General features: G+C 40.9%; 1 protein-coding gene across 11 annotated transcripts in view; it reads left to right on the top strand.

Annotated features, from left to right (window-relative positions):
• beta-Spec (spectrin beta chain) overlaps window positions 1-22,195 on the top strand; it is a 636,597-nt gene that overhangs the window by 501,250 nt on the left and 113,152 nt on the right. For all 11 annotated transcript variants that reach the window (XM_067155517.2, XM_067155514.2, XM_067155515.2 and 8 more), the window contains one exon: window positions 10,290-10,513. In XM_067155517.2, the coding sequence (XP_067011618.1) occupies window positions 10,290-10,513 (224 nt within the window). The remainder of the gene's footprint in view (window positions 1-10,289; window positions 10,514-22,195) is intronic.

The following is a 22,195-nucleotide window of genomic DNA, read 5'->3' as shown; positions in this document are numbered from 1 at the left end:
TTGTTGTACAGTAGGCCTACGCATTTTTAGACTATTTTTAGACACCGAACATTGACTTTCGTCACACCGTATTTCTTTATTTTTGGCGGCTGCACAATTATTTATTTCCGCGGGTTTAAGGACCATTAACTCAACATTGGCATCATAATACCGAAGAGAACTCGTTGAAAATTTTCCGGCAATACCTATTCCATGCGTCTCTACAATAGAATGATCCATCAGGAAATTATTCTTGCTGTCTATAAAACTGTTACTTTTACGCAGCGTCAGATATAACCGGCTGCCGCTACACGCACGTCTCGCTTGTCGGGTTCGGCTAAATTCAGCGGCTAGCGATGTATTGGCCTAATCGCGAACGTTGCAAGTCAACGAACGAGTTTATATCGCCACGGTAAGCCCATTCCGCCCTTGCCTTTTTCGTGCACATACCTCACAATTTCATCTTCGACTTCTTTAAAGCGTCCTTGTTGCCGACCACTGAATGCATTTATTGTACAGTACGCATTTTTTTTAGCTCTTTGTATTCACGCTAACTCCAAATACTGGCTTTAGTCAGGCCTATGCTGTATTTTCTTGCGGCTGCACAATTATTCTACATTTCCTTTGTTTAATAAACATTTACTTATAATTGGCATAATATCATCGACTAGAACCCGTTGAAAATTTGCTGGCAATACCTTTTCCACGTATCTTTACAATACGACTATCCATCACGAAAATATTTCTGCCGTCTATAAACCTTAATTTTACTAAGCGTCAAGTACAATAGACGCGTTACGACTCTGCCACTGACTAACCATGGCTTTTCTAGAATTCGAAGGGTCGCATGCTTTAATGTCATTCTGCAGATTTGAGAAACACACAGGCTCTATACAACTGGTTGTCGCGGCTAGCGATGTGTGGTAAAGAGGTGGTCATTTATTGTCAACAAGTTCTGTGCGCGTGTGAAAAGGAACAGCATGGTTACCGCGGTAGTTGCCAGTGGTATCCATTAACTTACTATTAGGCCGCGAATGCAACAACCTTTGAGTTTTCGCAGATTCTGAGAAAAAAAGTCTTGGATTCGGAGAAATACGGTATCACTCCAGAGATTTCTGTGGCAAACACCTCGGCTTTCTTCTGCAAAAAGCGTCACCTAACCTAACCTTTTTTTTTTTTTTTTTTTTTTTTTTTTTTTTGCTAGGGGCTTTACGTCGCGCCGACACAGATAGGTCTTATGGCGACGATGGGATAGGAAAGGCCTAGGAGTTGGAAGGAAGCGGCCATGGCCTTAATTAAGGTACAGCCCCAGCATTTGCCTGGTGTGAAAATGGGAAACCACGGAAAACCATTTTCAGGGCTGCCGATAGTGGGATTCGAACCTACTATCTCCCGGATGCAAGCTCACAGCTGCGCGCCTGTACGCGCACGGCCAACTCGCCCGGTAACCGTATATCTAGCTTATCATGAAAACATATTTGAAATGCATGTAGAGAAATAACCTGCTCGCGAAAAATTTACAGGTAAATAGCCGTAACTAGACGTGAGAAGATATGAAATATCCTCTGAAATCAGTGATGTACTCTGCCATATCTTGAGGTGTATCACATTCTTACTTAATTTCCGTATATAACATTAAAATTAAGATATCGTTACCTCAGTTTTTTAACGAGTTAACAACTGCTATCGGCCACGTTATTTACGCATTTATTACAAAAAGGTGTTTTCCTCTTTCATTTCAAATTTTCTTTAGAGAACAGCAATCAATGGGTGTTACTAATAAACTCCAACATCGCCTTTGAATGTTGAGAGAGCTCGCAAATGCACAAAGTGAGAAAACTATACCGTACCGAAGATGATCGATAGCATTTTGTTGCAAACGTTTCAGTTTTCTTATTCAAACAGCGTCACGTATCCTAACTTAACTGTACTATACGTATGATGAAAACACACTTCAAGCGCCAGTAGAGAAATTATACATTTCTCGCTATAAATTTTCATAATAGGCTTTCCGTAATTTAACCAGACGCGAGAGAACATAAACTAACCTCTGAAATCAATTAAGCACTCTGCCATATCTCAAGGTGCATCCCATTCTTATTTAATTGCAGTATTTAGCCTCAAAATTAAGCGGTTGTTTAGTCAGCCTTAATTTTAACGAGTTAACAACCGTTATCGGACACGTTATTTACTCATTTATTACGAATATATGTTCTCTTTCATTTCGAATTTCTTTACGGAACAACTGTCGCTGGATATTACTAATCTACACCGACATCGCCTTCGAATGTCGACGAGATAAATTGCTAGTGCACACAGCGAGGAAACGATGCCGAAGGAAATCGATCGCATGCAATATCATCACTGGGGTGCATAAATATCGGTAACGGAAAAAATCATGCGCGCTTAATCGCTCGTAATAACGGATGCGCCAGTGATAGGGTTCTCGCTGTAACCGAAGGACGATACACAGTTTAATATAGGAATTTTGAAGGGACAGAAAAATGTTGTCGCTATAACGGAGTTGTCATTATATGCCGTACTCGCTATAGCGGACTTCTACTGTATTTGTGAAGAAAATAGAGATCTATAATTTTTGTGCATTGCAGCTTAGACCTGATGTAATGAACTAGCCAGTTTTGATGTTCTTGTACTTTTCTGGCTTCTAGAGAAGCAAGGAAGTTTGCGATAAATGCGAATTTTGGAATCTTGTATTGAATCCAAGCCTACGATAATTCTAATGTGGAATAAAATCATTCTTACTCATAAATAGAAGTGCGACAAAATGCAAATTGTGACCCAAAATTCAAAATTAGTATGAATATGCGATTTAAGTGCGAATTTTGCAAAAATGTACTATTTTACTGGCGAAAACAACATATTTCAGCAAAATCATCAGAAATACTCTAAATACGATGCATTTCAACCGTTCTGATCGATGAAGAAAAGTAGCCGATTGTTGCTTGCTGACTTTAATCGATATTTACAATGGGAATAGCAAGGGGAATAAGATCTGTATCGATTATCAAAATGTATATAGTGTGTCATGGAAATAATGAGAGAGATGCAGCGTTGTTTTCCTGTTTAAAATTGAAACTAGTAAAGAGTAGCAAGTCAAGCGATCGTTTAGGTTATGGGGCGCACGACAAAAACTGCACACAAAAGTGCTCTGCAATATGCAAAGGATGGTTCATATGCCACAGATTCAGCGACAATGTTTTGTAAGTACAAGATGCCACCGTACTGCCCTACTGGGCCTCACGGCTATGACAATCATGCAACAAACTTAAATAATAGTCCTTCTGAGGACTCTCATACACATTCACTTTCACACACCCAAACCTTCGGCTCTGTATTAACCATCTGCCAACTTAACATAGAAGGCATTAGTAAGGCAGAAAGTGAATATTTATCCTAGATCCTTCATGAACTCTCCATGGATGTGGTTGTACTCCAGGAAACTCACACTGAAGATGACCAGCAATTGAAACATAGGGGTAAAATTCTAGGATACCAACTAGCGGTAGCAGTGAATGATCCTAAGTATGGTATAGCCACCTTTGTCAAGAACGATATAGCAAACTGTGAAGCAGTGGAACACGTTACACACGAAGCATTCTTCTCCTCATCTATAAAGGTAGATAACGTCGTTATTACTAACGTATATAAGCTATCTAGCGTCAGCTGGCCAGAGCACAGAATGTTGGTACCTCCAGAAAAGAGCATCATTCTTGGAGGGTTCAACAACCACCCCACGCTGTGGGGATACGATGAATGCGATGAAAATGGAGACAGACTATTTGAATGGATGGATGCAAGTGATCTTAAGCTAGTGTACGATGCCAAGGACAAAGGAACTTTCCACTCTGGTCGTTGGAAAAAAGACTATTCGCCAGATCTCTGTTTTGCCTCCCATAACCTTATGACAACTACCTCAATACACAGACGGGTACTGAACAATTTCCCTCGGAGCCAACACAGACCCATAATCTATAGAGTTGGTCTTCAGATCCCTGTTATTAGGTCTGTACTGTACCAGTAAAAGAGCCCGACTCTCAGATTAAATTTGATAGGGGCATGAAATAGAGATCTCAGGGCAAAAAACTGGATTAATCGTAGCTAGGGCTCGGTACAGGAGGTAGGGTCCTATCTACAGAAAAACTTTGACTCTGATTGTATAAGAGTTTATTCAAATAAGTCATGAGTTTGCACATCACCTCTAAGTGGAAATGGACTGTCTTCCTCATATTCCAATAGTATGGCTTGGGTTCTCCAGCTCACCAAGCCAAGCTGGTTGAAGCACGTTCCAGAAGACTCCAGGGATTCCAGGGACTCCAGATACTCCAGACAGAGGCAGCTGGACTGTCTGGATTGACGGCAAGTAGAGATGTCTCGAACTCTGAGGCCCGGGTTGAACCCCGGTGAACCAGGCGATGTTGTAGATAGCCATGTACTACCTCAGCCCAATGAGACTGAGAGGATTGATGTTCCCAAGGTCACTAGTAGCACTGAGTCCATGAACACCTTGGATGATCAACTTATAAGCAGAGATCTTGATAATTGTACATCAAGACTTCCAACACTCCTAAAATGATATGAGTGGTATTAATAATTTTAGAGTTCATCACTAGGAAGATCCCCTTCCCTGTATGACTTTTGGCAATGAAAAAACACAAGTCCCTTCTTGTGAAATTATAGTTAAACTCAAAGTTCATTACTGGCGAAGGTGCAAGTCTTTGCCTAAACTCGAACGAAAAAACACAAGTCCATTCACTTGGAAGTCTGAATATATTTAAAGTTAATCACTGGTGAAATTCATAAAGTCTTTGAGTGACCACTGACGAAAACACAAGTCCTTCCACATAAATAAATTCACTGACGAAATTTATAAGTCTTTTAAACCAACACTGGCAAATGTACAAGTCTTAGAGTAAATGCAAGTGAAATCCTAACTCTGTTCAAAGCCGTTGGAAAGTTAAAGTTCATCACTAGCAATGTTAATCAATCACTGTCTATTAGAAGAATGAGTTCCTCAACAGTTGCAAATATTCCGCGTAAAAAACACAAGTCCATTTTACGAACACTTAGAAAAGCTCCAATCTCGTTTACGCGTAAATAATACAAGTCCGTTCAGTGAACACTTAGAAAAATTCCAACTTCGAAGACACGTAAATAATGTTCAGTGAACACTTAGAAGAATTCGGGTCTCGAACCCATGGAAATAATACAAGTCCATTTAGTTAACACTTAGAAAATTCCAACTTCGATGACACGTAAATAATACAAGTCCATTCAATGAACACTTGTAAATATTCCAAGTTCAATTACGAAGACTTAGAAAAATTTCTACCACACTCGAAGTCTTATGAGTCCACTTTATAAAACTTGGAAGAATCGTCTTCCCACACTTGTATAATGACAGAGTTCCACGATGATAGTAGCAGCAAGAGTGTCCTCGCTGACTACTCAGCTGAGACTGTGTGAATAGGCTACAGTAGGTCCCCTTTTTATTCAATCCGGGATGTCTACGTCATAATACGGTTTGATTGAATATCTCCCGAATTCCTTGATGGATTTGCTTGAAACTCGAGCATTGGGACGTTTAGGTGATCCCAAACAAGATGACATATCGCTCGACTCGCTAGCACAATTATTATAGAAATTTCCAAATTTTCTCCATCGAACTCACTAGAACAAGTGACGTGGAATCCAGAAAACACCAGTCAAGGCTGGCAACACGTGTTGAGACGAGCGGGCGGCCTAGCTAGCCCCTGTGGCTACGTCACAGCTCACAGTCGTCATACACTTCGCTAGCTGGTCCTCGCTGTTGGTAGACAAACCATCCGTGCTCGGAACATTACGCGTGGTAAATAAACGTAACTTATGCTCAAAAAATACTTATGTACAGGTCGTAACCGGTACAGTACCCATACCTAGATAGAACTTCCAGAAAGCTGACTGGAAGTCATATGCTTTGCACACAGATGCCAACATTAGGTGGATAGCTCCAACGCCAGAAAATTGCAGGAGGTTTGTTGGGCTAATAAAATCAGCTGCAAAAAGAACCATTCCTCGTGTCTATTGGAAGGATTACATACCTGGTTGGAACGAGGAAACAAGTCATTTGTTTGCTGAATACTTCGAAGAAAACAGTCGGGAGAAAGCAATTGAACTTCTGAAATCTCTAGATAATGCTAGAAGAGAGAGGTGGATAACAGCAGTACAAAATCTCAACTTCACACACTCTAGTAGAAAAGTGTGGTTACTCATCCGTAAACTAGATCCAACTTTCACACCACTGAAGATGCAGACCTCTATTAATGTGGAAACCATAGCAAACCACCTGGTCTCTGTATCACGGGCTCAGGGGAATAAGAAATTCACAAAGCAAGTTAAGTCAGAACTAAGGCAGAGAAAAGAAGAAATCCAACCAAATGACCAATATTCAAGTCCGTTTTCCTCAGAAGAGATACAAAATGGTCTCTACTTCCTTCGTAGTGGTAAAGCTGTCAGACTTGATGGCATATTCCCAGAACTTTTAAAGCACTGTGGTCCTGCAACCAAGCGCTGGCTTGCCTCTTTTTTTTAGTAATGTTATGCAGTCTGGCCAACTGCCTCCGCTGTTTAAGAAAACTAAAATTATCCCTATCTTGAAACCAGGCAAGGATCCCAAATTACCCCAAAGCTACAGACCAATAGCCCTACTAAGCGTAACTTACAAGCTTCTGGAAAGATTGATTCTTAACAGGATAGCTCCTACGATTGAATGCCTCATTCCGATTGAACAAGCTGGTTTTTGTCGTGGCCGTGACTGCAGCGATCAGTTGCTTGCTCTGACTTCCTTTACAGAAAATGGATTTGAGAGGAAGAAGAAAAGTGTCTGTGTTCCTCGATCTTACCGCCGCCTATGACACAGTCTGGAAAGAAGGCCGCCTCCTGAAACTTAACAGAGCAATACCATGTCTCAAGATATTCACTCTAATAAAAAATATGCTGGGAAATAGATTTTTTCCAGGTTCATACAGAACATGTCTGCAGTCGTTTCCACAAACTCCACAATGGTTTACAACAGGGTTCAGTGCTGTCTCCAATTCTTTTCAACTTATACATACATGACCTTCCAGAAACCACATCTCGCAAGTTCATCTATGGAGATATCAACCTCACCATACAAAGAGCAGACTTCAGTGAAGCTGAAGAAATCCTATCCCAGGACCTTGAGAAGATGGACAGTTATTTCACAAAGTGGCGATTGACACCTAGCCCTCTAAAGACAGAAGTAGCTACGTTTCACCTCAGTAACAGGAATGCAAACTACCAACCGACAATCAGGTTCAGAAATCGCATACTACGGTGTAATGCTACCCCCAAAAGCCTCGGTGTAACTTTAGATAGATCCCTAACCTACCGCCATCACCTTCAGAAACTGGCAGCTAAACTGAAAAGTCGTAACAACCTTCTTGGTAGACTAGCTGGAACATCATGGGGTGCAGATGCGAATTCACTGCGAACAACTGCTTTAGCACTGAATACTGTTCTGCTGTATGGCTGAATAGTTCCCATACTCGTCTGGTCGATGTCCAGCTGCGCCACACAATGAGAATAATGTCTGGCACCCTGCACTCCACTCCTGTACAGTGGTTACCCGTACTGAGCCACATTCAACCTCCTCACATCAGACGACAAAATGCTCTTGTCAGATTATAGACTAAGGTGATAATGAACAGCTCACTTCCCATCCACCAGGATGCAGAAGAAATTGCCGTTGCGAGACTGAAATCCCGGAAACCTGCCTGGAAGACGGCCAGGGAACTGACATTCCTTTTAGACCTGACGAAGCATGGAAGCAAGAATAGGCCAGATTACACCCCCATGGTCTAATCAACATTGATGACCCAACAACAAAATCTCCTGGGTTCAACCTCCCACGCACCATCTGGATGAGATTAAACAGGATATGCTGCAGTGTTGGGAAGAACTGCTTCTGCACTACACCAATGGGGGGGTGGTTGGAGTCTCCTTCCTGCAACTGTGGTGCTGAAGTGCAAACCATCAGCCACATCGTGAAAGTATGTCCTCTCTGAGCATTCACTGGGCCTATGGAGGAGCTCCATCAAGTAACCCCTACGGCATTCACTTGGCTGGAAGGACATCAGCTTGTGATGAATTCTCAGAAACTGCAGTTGTGTGTGTGTGTTTTTTTACCTTATAGTTAGTCTGTAATTACTCTATATCCATGTATTTAAATATGTTTATATTTTTCTAATAACACTTATATGTAAAATATATTCCAAACGATTGTCAAATGAAGCATCATACGCTAAATAAATAAATAATTGCCGAGTTGGGAGGGGGGGGGGGGGGGGGGGGAAGATAGCATTGTGAAACATGTTAAATCTAAAAAACACGTGGGTAAGCGACGCAATAACGAAAGTTCAACCCGTTGCTAGTACGTCTCAAAGAGAGCAATCTTCTGTGTTTATACAGTTAGTTGTAAACGACGAAAAATTTCCTGAGATAACTTCTCGAAACGCACAGTTCAAGTATTTGCCGAAGCAAATATACCTCTGGAAAAGCTGGAAAGCAATGAGCTAAGAGCCTGGATTACGGAGTTTTCAAATGAAGAGCTGCCATGTGTGAGGACTCTACGTGAAGTATATTTACCGGGTAACTTTCGATTTCATTGATCGGGTATGGTTTAGGTATTATTCGAAACCACGCGCAAAATTGAAGGATACCGAATTTGAGTGCGATTTCCATATTGAACTATCTTACCAGTACGCAATTGATTCAGTAATTTTAAATTATTTTGTTATAATTTGAGGTCTTTCTTCCTTCCTAGAAGTTTTATCTGATCACCAGAAAAGAACAGCAGAGGCTCTAGTGGGGAAACTACAGATAGAATGGGCCGTTGTGTTTTTATCATCATATTCCAAGTCCCAGCCAGATCGGAAAGAGAGCTGCACGTTGTTTCTGTGAACTATCTTGATGCAGGAAACGATACAGACTGCTCTCGTGCTGTTTTAGAAGCTCTGCGCAGTTATAGTGTATATGATGCAGTTAGTATTTGTTAGTGACAGTGCCCCGTACATGATCTGGTGTTATGAAACATTAAGTGTGCTCATAGGGGATCATTTAATGCATGTACAGTGCTGGGCTGATAAGATCAGCTTGGTTGGCAATAGTTGGGTCGCAGTGATGACAGATTTAAATCATCAGGTTGCAATGGTAAAGTCTGCATTTTTGAACACAAGAAAGTGAAAATATAATAATTTACAATTCTTAACATCAAAGTATGGTGCTTCAAAGGAAGCAAAGCTCTTTCCTGCACCTGTCATGACGCGATGGAATAGCTGGTTTCAGGCTCTCTTCTATTTGAGTGCTTACTTTACTGATGATGTTACATTTTTCAAGATGTCTGACATGAAAGAGACATCATCAACTGCGGTATTAAGTACCTGACTGATCTGAGTGACTCTCACATGGTTTTTGTCACAGATCCTGCAGCTGGATTGCTTGACCTTACTGAACTTGAAGGGTCTCTGTATCCTACCTCTCATCTCCTTTACCCCAAACTGTATAACCTTGACGCCAGTTTTACCTTAATTTGTGAGCCAACTAATGATGCTTTGATTAAGCTCACTCCTCTACAGCAGACTGCATGTAGACACATTTGTCAAAGCTGCTCATTCTTCACAGTGCAAGCTAGCCACATTGAAAGCTAAAGACCCCAACCATAAGCATTTTGTGTCAATTTGTCAAGCTTTGTATCCAAAAAATATAATTTTGAATAACACTGATAAATTAGATGAGCTTGAGAAATCGTTTGGAGTAACAGATCTCTCACGAAACGATATCTGGTCTGGTTACTCTGAAACATGCAATTCAAACCCAGATGAAACAAAGTAAAAAATGTGATGTCATGCTTGCACTAACTGCAGTTCAGACGGAGTTCAGCATATTTGCTAAATACTGTCTTGAGTTGTTGTGGACCCCAACGAACAATGTAGATAGCGAGCGCGTGTTGTCTCATTGCAACACAGTGGTTACAGACAGACGATGCAGTTCGGAAAAACGCAATGTCCAAGTACTGACAATGCTTTCATTTGAACAACGAATTTGTATTGTGTGTGAACCAAGGACAGTAACTGCACTTCATAAACTTGGAATCGTTAAAATTGGTAATACCCTGTGATTATTATAACTTTGTAAATAGATGCTAATTTTGGAAAAATAGATGCTAACTTTGAAACAAGTAGATGCTAATTTTTCAGGTCCCTAAGTATTGTTAATTTTTTTTATTTTTCCAGGGATGTAAGTGGAGTCGAACTGCTGATGAACAACCACCAGAGCTTGAAAGCAGAAATTGACGCACGGGAAGATAACTTTACGGCCTGCATATCGCTTGGCAAAGAGCTGTTGTCCAGGAACCATTATGCATCAAATGAAATCAAGGAGAAACTTCTGTCGTTAACAAACCAACGCAACTCGCTGCTGCACCGCTGGGAGGAGAGGTGGCTCAACTTGCAGCTCAGTGAGTAGCCACACTCAGGTTTCCTTACTCTTTCGACTGTATGTACCTGTATTGTCAAGTGTTATAGACCTTTTTTTCAGGAGAATTCCATCTTCACAATACTGGAAATTATTTATTTCTTGTTAAAATAATATCAGTAGGACATGTTTTTTCTTCAGCCATTTAGCTTACAGCAATTTTAGAGAGGGAAAGTGTTGAGGAGTAGAGTGCTTGAAGTTAATAAGGAAAGCATGCACAATTTGTGTTGTTCTGCTGGTTTTATTATACTGAAACTTGACACAAAATTACACTTAAATAGGTAATAGAGGGCGATAGGCATACGTGTGAGGTAGTAATCCATGCCTCTATACAGTCATTCCATTGTTGCTTCACAAGGTACAGAAATGTATTTCAATATTGAGCTACGAATACCCTATGCAGAAGATTCTATTTACTCCATAGGACCCCTCTGAGAATATCTCCCAGAGAGTTTGAACTACTGGTCCACAACAATGATAAGACAGTAAGAATGGCAGTATCTCCTGGAACAAAGTTGAATGTAACAGTTTATGTGGATAGTTTCAAATCCTTGCAGTATTGATACAGAATATATTTTAACAGCTTTGTCAACTAAGGCAGGGTCTCTCGGTTATAACTTCCACAAAATTTTGTATTTCTTCTGCATTTTTGAGAACTTGACAATGTCATCTTAATTCCACTTGTTTTTGAAAAGGTTGTGCCTTAAAATCACTGGGTGAGCTCAACTCTTCTTCTTCTTCTTCCTCCTCCTGAGATGTTTCTGCTTATGCAGGTCATTCATAGAGCCTCTTCCAATCTTCTCTTTTTTCCCCACAGTCTATCGTTTATCACAGTCTCCCATTGTAGTCCTCTCCGACTTACATCATCCTTCACCTGATCCCTCAGTCTTGTTCACGGTCTTTGAATTGATCTTCTCCCAGATTCTGTCCATTCCAGAGCTCTTCTCGGTAACCTTTCTTGTCCCATTCTTTTGATGTGGCCGAACCATTTCAGCCTATTTCTCTCCATACTTTCTTTTAGGGGGTTAGTCTTTAGCGTATTTCGTATTGTTTTATTTCTTATATTGTCCCTCCTCGTTTTACCCAAGACCCCTTGCGGAAAGCATATTGCTGTTGCTTGTAATCTACTGGGTAGATATGTCGTACAGTTTCAAAGCAGTAACTCTCGAAATAAATGTCTGCACTTCCATGCTCATCTACATAAATAAAGTTGTAGGGGGTGTGCTGCCTGTGATTTTGTTTGTTTAGCCAATTTTTCAGATGTTTATCTATTTTAGGTCAACTCAAGACCAAATCTGTGGTTTTTATTTTCCGTGTCTGTTCCACCATCACAGCGAAACAGCTGAATAGATCTCGAGCAAACGTCGTATTTATAGTACAGTAGAACCTCGATTAAACGTTGCTGGAAACTACGTTTTCCCGTATTATCCGTTCAAATTGCGTGGTCCTACGAGCATTCTAATTAAATTCCGTTGTCAAAATCCCGCATTATCTGTTCCTTGAAGAAACTATTTCCGGTATCAACCATCCAGAAATTTTAGTCCCATCAACGCTAAATCCTCGTTCATACGTTTTTCAAGAAACTGCATCTCACAAAACGATGGCTACGGCTTACTTGCTGATCTTGGTGTTAACGCCCCGTCATTGCGGTAATTTGAGAAAGTACTATACCGGAAAAGCGATCGGCGGTGAACTTTTATAAGGGACCATCTTAGCATCGCATTCGGGTGGTATTGCTTAGAGAACCAAAATCATAAAGCGATGTGTCCACAACAATTGGAAGGAGACAGAGCACATTTCGACAGCTCTGCTTGAAGATGGAATGAATTTCGTCAAATGTTCGTACTTGCAAAATGTTGATATTATGGCCAGTTTTAGACGTTTACTTTTTTTCCGAGTGAATCGCCGAACAGGTTTTCGGCACTTCCCTCAGGGCACTGTATAGTCACTGGGCTTTCAGGCAGGAATTGAAACTGCTCCTTCTAAAGTACGGTAACACAAATTTAGTATTTTAATATTATCGTATAAAATTGTTATTGAGACCAGAACAGATGTTGCACCTTACTTATATACAAAAAGCCATGGGAGGTTTTGGGATTGTCTATTACAGTTTTGGTCCTAATGCAAGGCTGGGAATTTCACATTTTTGTGTTAAAATTTTACAGAAACCACAGTCGTTTCATTTTCTGGACGTTATATGTAAAAACTTTGCATCATTTCGCACTCGTACCGACTTGTACAGTGTTTGCGCTTTCTAGCTGAGCTCAAGGTCACAAATAACCGTCAGTTCGGAAGTTTTGATGATATTTTTTCTTTTTCCATTTTGATCGTGATTAGTGACTGACAGAATTGAGTATAATGCATTCGAGAACTTGAGAATCGATACATTCGAAACAATATTCTCGAGTTCAACATAACCTTTTAAAAGTCAATGTAGGCCTAATTTACGTGCTACAAGACTTCCATAAACTGACTATGGACATTATACCGGTGACTAAATTGCAATGGAAAATTTAAAGAAAAAGGGATTTCGCCATCATTTTGGGCGCTTTTATATCCAACGTGCTTTATTTTATTAGATTAGAGAATTAAAAACTACTTCTGGTCGATTGTTGTTTGGCTTGGTGTTAGGTTTTTCGAACAGTTTGACCGATCAAAGTTGCTGAACTGAACGATGTTTTCTGAGGAAGCTGACAAAATTTCCCCGGTGAAATTGAATGTAAAGTTTCGAGATTTTTAAGTCGCGTACCGGTAATTAATGTTTGAAGCTGGCCCCATGGTCGAACTTGCCTGCCTCACTCGGAGGACCCTGGTTCGATTCCCAGCCAGGTCAAGCATTTTAACCTGGAAACGAGGGCTGGTTCCAGGTTCACTCATTCTACGATTACCTTTAATTGAGGCGCTGTTTAACGGTGAGATAGCGACCCCGGTCTAGAGAGCCAGGAATAACGGCTGAGAGGATTTGTCGCACTGACCATGTGTCCTTGTAATCTGCAGGCCTTCGGATCTAGCCATAGTCGCTTGGGAGGGGAAGGCGCATTGGGGTGCGGTTTGGTTTGGTTTGGTTTGGTTTGGTTTGGTTTAGGGGTGTTTGTAAGATTATAAGTACGATATACATACATCTTTTTTGTGATGTTTGGCCAAATTGTTGATGGTCGTTCGTTCCCGGATTTTCCGTTTACCCGTGTTGGACGTTTCTTTTCTGTTGTCCCTCCAGAAACTGAGAATGGAGGTTCCACTATATACTGTAAACCAGAACAGTTTCCCTCCGTTTTCTTCTCCACTATTGATTTTCTGTGAAGTCCATGGACTGTATGTGAAAGGGCAGATCAAAAAGAGCAATTTTTTCAAAAGTAGAGGTGGATGCTGCTTGTGCAAGCTTTCTGCCATCTCCTGTTACAGCAAGCATTGCCAAAGAGTATAGCATTGCAGTAGTGCGTACGATAACACTCTGCCCCTTTCTTATCAGTTGTTCGACTTTGTGAGCTACGAAAACTGATGGTCATCTAACCTGTGGTTCTTACTTGGAAGAGCAAATATTCCTTCACTTGACGCTTCTCAATCACAAAGCGAAATTACTTTTTGATTGAAACCATTCCGCTTTTTCTACATCCGATATTTGTAGATCTTCTCTTCTTATTTCATCTGATCGTTTATACATCCCACTGTAATGGTGATAATTATTTCTTTTATCTTCATCTATTTCCTTGGGTTAATTTGTTTCATTTTGTCTTTCATATTGATTTTGGAAGTATTCTTTCCATACTTTCAAAACTTCTTTTTTCTTCCCACATGGGTTTTCCATCTTTGACTTTCGTTGTATTTTCTTTTTGCCTCCTTCTGTTAGTTACCTAATATGCAGTATATTTTCTTGTCAGTTTTATAATTCTCTTCTATCCCTTTTGTGAATTTTTCCCAGGACATCTTTTTAACCAATGCTATCATTTGCTGCTCTGCTTAGTCATTTCGATTTGTCTTTTATGTTCCATTCTGTTCCTGAACCATTCTCTCCACGTATTATTCTTGACTGCTTCTGGAATGCTCTCATTACACTATGCAGTTTCTCTGACTTCTGTCGATGTCATTCCACAATGTTTCTTCTGCTGCTTTGCCTAAAGCCTGTTTGAACCTTCTCCATTCTTCGACATTCTCTCTCTCATTTTTAGGAAGTTGAGTTTTAATCTTTTCCCTATATATCCCTTGGATTTCTCTATATTTTAATTTCCAGTATTTGATTCTTGCTTGTCTTTCCCCCTGCATTTAGTCTTTCTGAATTTCATCGATGTCCTCGCCAAGAGTCTGTGTTCACTGTCGAGATTTATGCTTGGTATCGCTTCCACGTCTGTCAAGCATCCTCTGATTTCTTCTGTTATTATATAATCAAGTATGGATTTCTGTTGAAAGTTCCAACTGTATCTGATAAATTTCTCTTTTCTTAAACCATCCATTACCAATGATCCATTTATTTCTCCGACACATATGTAATATTATCTCCCTTCTCATTTTTTTGACCTTCTCAGTGGCTTCCTATAATTGTTTCATATCCTCCTCGATCATTTCCAACTCTTGAGATCAAGGGAGGTTGACACTTGACTAGTGGAAGCATATGACAGGGATGTGGACACAAAAGCAGAGTTGCCTCTTTGGCTTAACTTAACAGCTTATTTTGTCTCTTGCAACAATCATGGTAATATAACCTATGATACTTACAAAGAATGAGTATCTTGATCTGTTACTATTCGATTAAAATTTCGCGCCAAATGCTCATATATTGACCCTGTTCGCCCCTTCAACAAGCATGCATTCCTGAAAGACTGGAGTTAGTTCCAATTTCTTGCAAACGGTGCCACTGTTCCTGTCCTCCACGCCGAGCGTCGGTTAGCGAGATGAAGCAGTTAGCTGACTACTGCAGGACGCTTGGCTGGGATTGATCTTTCTGGTGCCTCTGCAGCTTCTGATCTTAGATTTATGTTAATACATTTTGTGTATTACAAGTAATGAGCTCCATTATAAAACCGTTATCGACTAGAAAATCAAGTAGCGAAATTTTTAAGAACATGTACTCAAATATTCTATTCAGCGGTCCCTCTAGTTATTTCAGTTTTTGTTTTTTGTCCTTTGTTGACCTCTCGTATAAATGAGGGGCCCAGTGGAAAAGAGGCACATGCCACCAGAGTGAGTTTCGTCAGGAGAACTGAATTAAGGTAATCTGATTTCTGATTTTGGATAGTAATTAGAACTCCTACTGTTCTACTAACAGTTGTTACAGCAACTAGATGGCGTTTTGCAAATATTATTAAATATTAGGCCATTTTATTACAATATTACAATGACTGATAAAAATTTGAATATATTGCAGGCACAAATTACAGTAAGATTTGAAGGTCCCTAATTTGACGTCCATTTGGATACTTCAGAACTGACAGTCTACAAGCTTTGTAAATCATCCACGGCACTTCTGTGAACTCACTCGCTCAGGTTCCTCAGTTCCATTGTGTAAATGCTCACCACCCACTAATCTAAATACCATTGCTTTTCTGATGTCTTCAGCATGTTTTTCAACAGGTAGACACAAAGTCCTCTTTCCTCATTTCAGCAGCAATGAATGGGTTATTTTGCTTGCTTCTTCTTTTCCATTATTTCTTAACCTTTTCCTTTCATTATCTTTCTGGTCATTTTCATTACATGTACTGTTGCATTTTCTTCTTGAACATTAATAGGAGCACCTATTGTTGCCATCTTGGAAACTTATAAACAGCATTTGAGAAACTCTTTCTGATTGGTTGTCCAAATTATTTAACGTTACGAATTTCATTCTTCGGGTTCTGTATTGAATCAAGATTCACAATAAAGAAAGAAAAAGATAAGATCCACATTTTCAATACTATATATTCCGTGAAAATTTCTACTTTTGTTAAATCATCATATAGTTTTGTTGAAACCGGTACCAAAAGTTAATAAACCTGATGATTTAACAGAAATGTAGAAATTTCCAAGTAATATATAGTATTGAAAAGGTGGATCTTATCTTTTCCTTTCTTTATTGTGGTCGTCCAAAGCCAAGCCGACCAATGAGAAGCATTGACTCACAAGACATAAAGAAACTAATGACGTGGGCCTCTTTTCCACTGGGAATGTGTCCGTCATGAATAATAGCAAATAAATAATATTCTCTTTCAAAGAATGGGCACACGCCATTGTGGTACAAGTTTCTACTGATGATACTAGATGGCATCGGCTGTCTTCCTGTACCAAAATCACAGAAGCACTTTCAAGGTGGCCCCCTCAGTTTCAATCTCGTCGCTCAGTGTCTGGAAAAATACGGACACTTCGCCATCTCGGGAACACACGTCCCCTAAACTAAAATACTGTAACAATAAACCAAAACATGGTTCTAATAAAATATAGTAACTTCCAAGTTTATAACCGCACACTAAAACTTAAAGTAAAATGAGTAACTACGGGAATAAAAAAGAACTACGATTTCACTAGAACGTAACTCTGAAGCACGCTGTAGACACACCAGTGTCAAAATGGAAGTGCGCAAATACTCCTGCACATTCCGGAAGATGCGTTGTATCGTGGCACGGAGAAATTTATTTAAATTATATTGTAAATTATTATTTGTAATAAAGAAGAAAGACAATTTTGAGTTAAGTCTGAATTTTGATCGACGTTCTTTGAATTACGAATTATCCGTATCTTGAATTAAGCAATTTAAATAACATACGAAACCATACCTTGTGTTTCCGGGAATGAGAGATTCTTTGAATTAGGCAGAATTGTGAATTATCGATGTTCTTGAAAGAACATCAAATTCTAACAATAATGAAAATTGTTTACGAGTGCAGGAACATTTGTTTTAAACTCTGTTTTTAACCCATTCAACGCCAAACCCACATCTGTACATTTTGGTGCCGTGTGTACTTCACCGATCTTGTGAATGAACGGGATATAGTGTCACGCTTTGACATTCCGTGGAAATGCTCAAAGTAATTCTGTACAGTAGATACACCACTCCATTTTGCGTGTTTGAAAGTGATCTGATGTTATTTCAGCTTCGTTGGAGTGGAACATCTTTCCCGCTAATGTGGCGTTTTCTCATAAATAGTGATTCTGGAGAGCTATATTTTGATAATGAAGATGGAGAATATATTGAACTACGACAAAGTGGGGATGATGAATCTCGTGTGGAATTGTCATCCCCTCCTCAAATTCTTTTTCTCCCAAATGATGATTTTGATAATACCAGTTCTTGGATCAACAATTTTATATTATAACATATTTTAGTAATAATATCACTGAGCTGAGTAGCCGTGTGTTAACATGCTACGGCTATGGAACCAAGCTCTGCATTCAGCAGGTGAGCGAGGTTCAAACCCCACTGTCAGCTGTCATACGACTCCCCCCCCCCCTTTTTTTTTTCACTCCCAAGCAAATGCCGGGGCAGTTCCTATTCATAAGACCCCGTGCGGGTGGGGGGACGCACCTGTAGAATACACCCGCGGTATCCCCTGCCTGTCGTAAGAGGCGACTAATAGGGGCGGCCTAAGCGCGGACATGGATTGCGGTTGGATATCATGTGCTGGACCTCCTGTGGATGGGAGGGGTTGAATACATTCACTGATAATCCCTGCCTGTCGTAGAAGGCGACTAAAAGGATCATGTGGCCATGGTCCCCTCTTTAATTTTTTATTGTTTTTTGAGGGTTAACTGTAGACCTATCCTGCTCCAAGCAGATCGGTTGCTTAAGTGTGACCACTTTGGCAAAAACCCTGTCAAAATGGAAGAGCACAAAATCTTGAATCTGGTTCATGGAGTTATTTTCCACCGTGATCTTGTTCTGAACACTGACGATGAATTGATAGAAGACACGAAGCACCGTGGCGTGACACACGTCCGGCATATCGCATGCAAAGTCAACGGTGAAGACGTTGCCACGGTTGCGTTCATAGTCTCCTTCAAATTGTTAGTGTTGCCAGAGAAAGTCGAGGCAACAACCTATCGTTGCAATGTGAGGTCGTACATCCCACCTCCCATGCGATGCTATCAATGCCAGAGATTCGGACACATGGTATCTTGTTGCTCGAATCGGTCTGCGTGTGGTACATGTGGAAGAGTAGCACATGGTGTGGAGGAGTGCACAACTCCGTACAAGTGCACTAACTGCTCTGGTCTTCATTCTCCTCGAGATCGGAACTGTCCGACCTATCTAAGTGAGAAGATCCAGGAAATCAAGACCCTGGATGGTCTTTCCTACCAGGAAGGGTGCCGTAAGTTTAATTCTCTGAATGCACTGGCCAAGACATTAGACTTCAGTATGATAGCACACAGTCTCTCCCAGGTTCGTCATTTTCCATGAAATACCTTCGCAGAAGATCGCTGTGTCCAAGGCAGCAGTTGCTCCTATGAGCAACGCCGTAAAGAGAACGAGCTCGAAGGCGTGTCCATCTCAGCCTTCGACCACCAATAAGCCTGTGCCGGCTAAGAAACCTACGCCGGCACACCAGGGAATGAAATAGTCTCCTTCCCTCACGAGTTCGGCGAAAGCCGCGCCTAAGCTGGCGGAGGCGGTATCGTCAACCAGGCCTTCTTCCACTTCTCCTACAAATGGGGTCTCGCACCCTCTACCCGGAGGGTCTGAGTCTGCACCAGTGGGTTTTCCTGCTGGAAAACCTGCGCGTTCCCCACGTTGGAAGAAACCTCGCCCTCCCCCCCCCCCCCGGACTACGTCGAAGAAATTCAAGGCATGGAGCATTTATCTCCATCTTCGGATGGAGATGTGAGTGTAGGTTAGGTAGCATTACGCTGCTTCTAACCTAATCCTCAGAAGTCCACACCCACACTATGGCACTGTTACAATGGAACTGTAACGGTTGTAATAGGCATCTTCCTGAGCTGCACCAGCTCATTAGTGAGTACTCGGCGAGTATAGTCTGTATTCAGGAAACAAATTTTAGATCAGGTCATCATACGGTCTGGAGAAATTTTCGACTATACTCGACTGTAACCGTACGTATGTACGATCCCCGAATTTTTAGGTTAGGAAATTTTCGTATATAGTTTGTAATGTTAAAATCGTGTAATTTTGTTTATTTAGAATGTAAAAACGTAATATTATAAGATTGTGTAGTTAGTGAATATTGCATATGTGCATCATTATATTTTGTATAAATTTCCGTTTGGGTAAGAGTCTGTAAACATGGCCTAGCCATAGGATTGTGCAACCGGGAAAACTGCGACTATATCGGGAAGGACGGTTGAAGTCAGTTGAATGTGTTGCAACAAAGTGGCTTGGAAACACGGGGTACGGCAGGTGGTATAGGCTGAAGAATTGGAGTGGATCAACGTGAATATATGTGAGTGGACGTTCATGTTACATCAGACACTCAATAGCCAATACGAGGGCTTTGTTTTAAGCAAGGTTGGGTTGACTGAGTGACGCGTGAAGATGTGCCTGTGAGAGCGTTGCTACAAGTAAACTTTCCAGGACGCTATAACCACATGCAGCAAGATATATAAGTATGTACGCGTGTGTGGCAAGTCATTCTGACTCTGATTCTGTTTCTGGTTGTGTTTGTGTTCTTGATTCTGTGTGTTTCTCACTCGGACCGGCACGCAGGAGCTACTTTGCACAGATTCCTAGGCAATGCTCTATTGGTCTTAAGTATATTTTACCTACGGAGTGAGCACGCTAAATATCGCTGATGCTACGAGTTTCTGGTGGCCGTTATGTAAAAGACGCTGCTAAGTGTTTATTTGTAATTCCAACTCTGTACAATAATTAGACAATAAATCTTCTACGAGATAATGTACAGTGGATGTGTGGTGGTGCACAGAGCTAATTCTTGGGAAAGGAATTCGTCGGCCGAGCATGCTGTTTCGGTTGGAGAAACGTGAGGCGTGACACTATCCTGTGCAGCAATCGGGAAGGATTCAAGACGTCGATGAAGTGTGTGAATAAGGTTAGGGATGCTCTTTGTAAAGAAGGTTGCATCCGTACGTAGAGAAAGTCGTCGTTCTTTTCTTTACCAGATTAGGCTTTTCTTTTGTAACAGTAGAGTGCAGTGGGACTCTTACCTGAAGGTATGTTAAATGTATATAGTGAAAATAATTTTATGGTGGTTAGTAGATGTTTGTAATTTGCCTTTGTAAGCGGCAAACACGAGTTGGTTTCGTTAAGTGATGTTTTTTTTATTGGTGATTGTAGTGGTTGGTAATTTGCCTTTGTAAATGGCAAACACGAGTTGGTCTCGTCAAATGATTTATTTTTGTATGTGGTTTTTAGTGGTCTGTATATTTGCCCTTTGTTAACGGCGAACAGGTGTTGGTCTCATTGAGGTAATTTATATATTTTATTTATTTTGGGAGTAAAGTCATGGAAGGAAACTTGCAGTGAATCTTTTATCAGTAGAGTATGGATGAACCTGGCATGCTACCCAAATCTAATTTCAGGGGTAAACGGGTAAGGTTGTAAAGTAAATCTGGAGCTTCGTCAGCCTGATGACCGTCGCCTTGGGAGAGGGAGTTACTCATTGCTCTACATAGTTATATATTCCTGTAATTGTTTTACAGGTGGCGCCCAGTCTTGGTATTTATACTTATTTCACTCACCGTTTTCATATTTTCAATAGCATGCAGATGTTACACGACATTGTCATAAACATATCAGATGTAAGGCTTTTCAGGCGTTTGCTCTATTAACTATACTTGACAGAACGACATTATGCTCACCGGGCTTCTGGTGGCATTGGCATTTTTGTCAGTTTCAAAGCGAAGAGATCCCACTAAGAACCCTGCTGGAGGCTGTAGCAGTTTGCGTTCCGCTGCCTGTCATAGCAACGGCCTATAATGTTTATTTTCCACCAGGCCAGCCCCTTAGCATAAATGATGCCATTGATCTTATAGATCAGCTTCCTCCTCTCTTCATCTTATCAGGTGGTTTTAAAGCCCGTCACCCCATATGGGGCTCTGATGCGCCTTGTCCCAGGGAAAGGAGTTGGAAACACTAGTAACAGAGCTGGATTTGTCTTTTGAACACAGGTGAACCAACTCATTTCAGGGTACGTTACGGCACATACTCTCGCATAGACTTAAGTCTATGCAGCCGAACTTTGGTTCCGCTGTTTCGGTGGAATACACACTACGTCTTTGTGACAGTGGCCATTTTCCCATTACTCTTACTTTGTTAAAAATTCGTCGAGGCGGCTCCTCGATGAATTCTTAAACATGCTGATTGGCCAAAGTTCACATCCTTAGCTGTCCTTAACGCCTATACCAAGCGGACCGTAGATGGCAACATACGTACATAACACAAGTCATTCTTGCTGCTGCTGAGGAGTCCATTCCCTCCTTCTCAGGGCCTCCTCGCCGAAAACTCATTCCTTGGTGGAACGAAGAAATGACAACGGCTATCAATGAACGTTAACGTAGGCAGCCTACCGTGGCCTACTTGGTAACATTTAAGAAACTCCGCGCTAAAGCGAGAGTTCTTATTCGCCAAAGTAAGAAAGCTTAGTGGGAGATATATGTGTTGTCTATTATGTCACATACTACATCGTCTCAAGTGTGGACTAAACTTTGACGTATTTCGGGTATCCAAGGATCATCTTCTATACCGGGAATTTCCATTGCAGGCAGTCTCGTCACTGAACCCCTCCAGATC

Source organism: Anabrus simplex, chromosome 11 (genome assembly GCF_040414725.1).
Source record: "Anabrus simplex isolate iqAnaSimp1 chromosome 11, ASM4041472v1, whole genome shotgun sequence".
Classification (NCBI taxonomy): Eukaryota; Metazoa; Arthropoda; class Insecta; order Orthoptera; family Tettigoniidae; genus Anabrus; species Anabrus simplex.
Note: the sequence above shows the minus strand (reverse complement) of the source record. Positions and strands in the feature narration are given on the sequence as shown.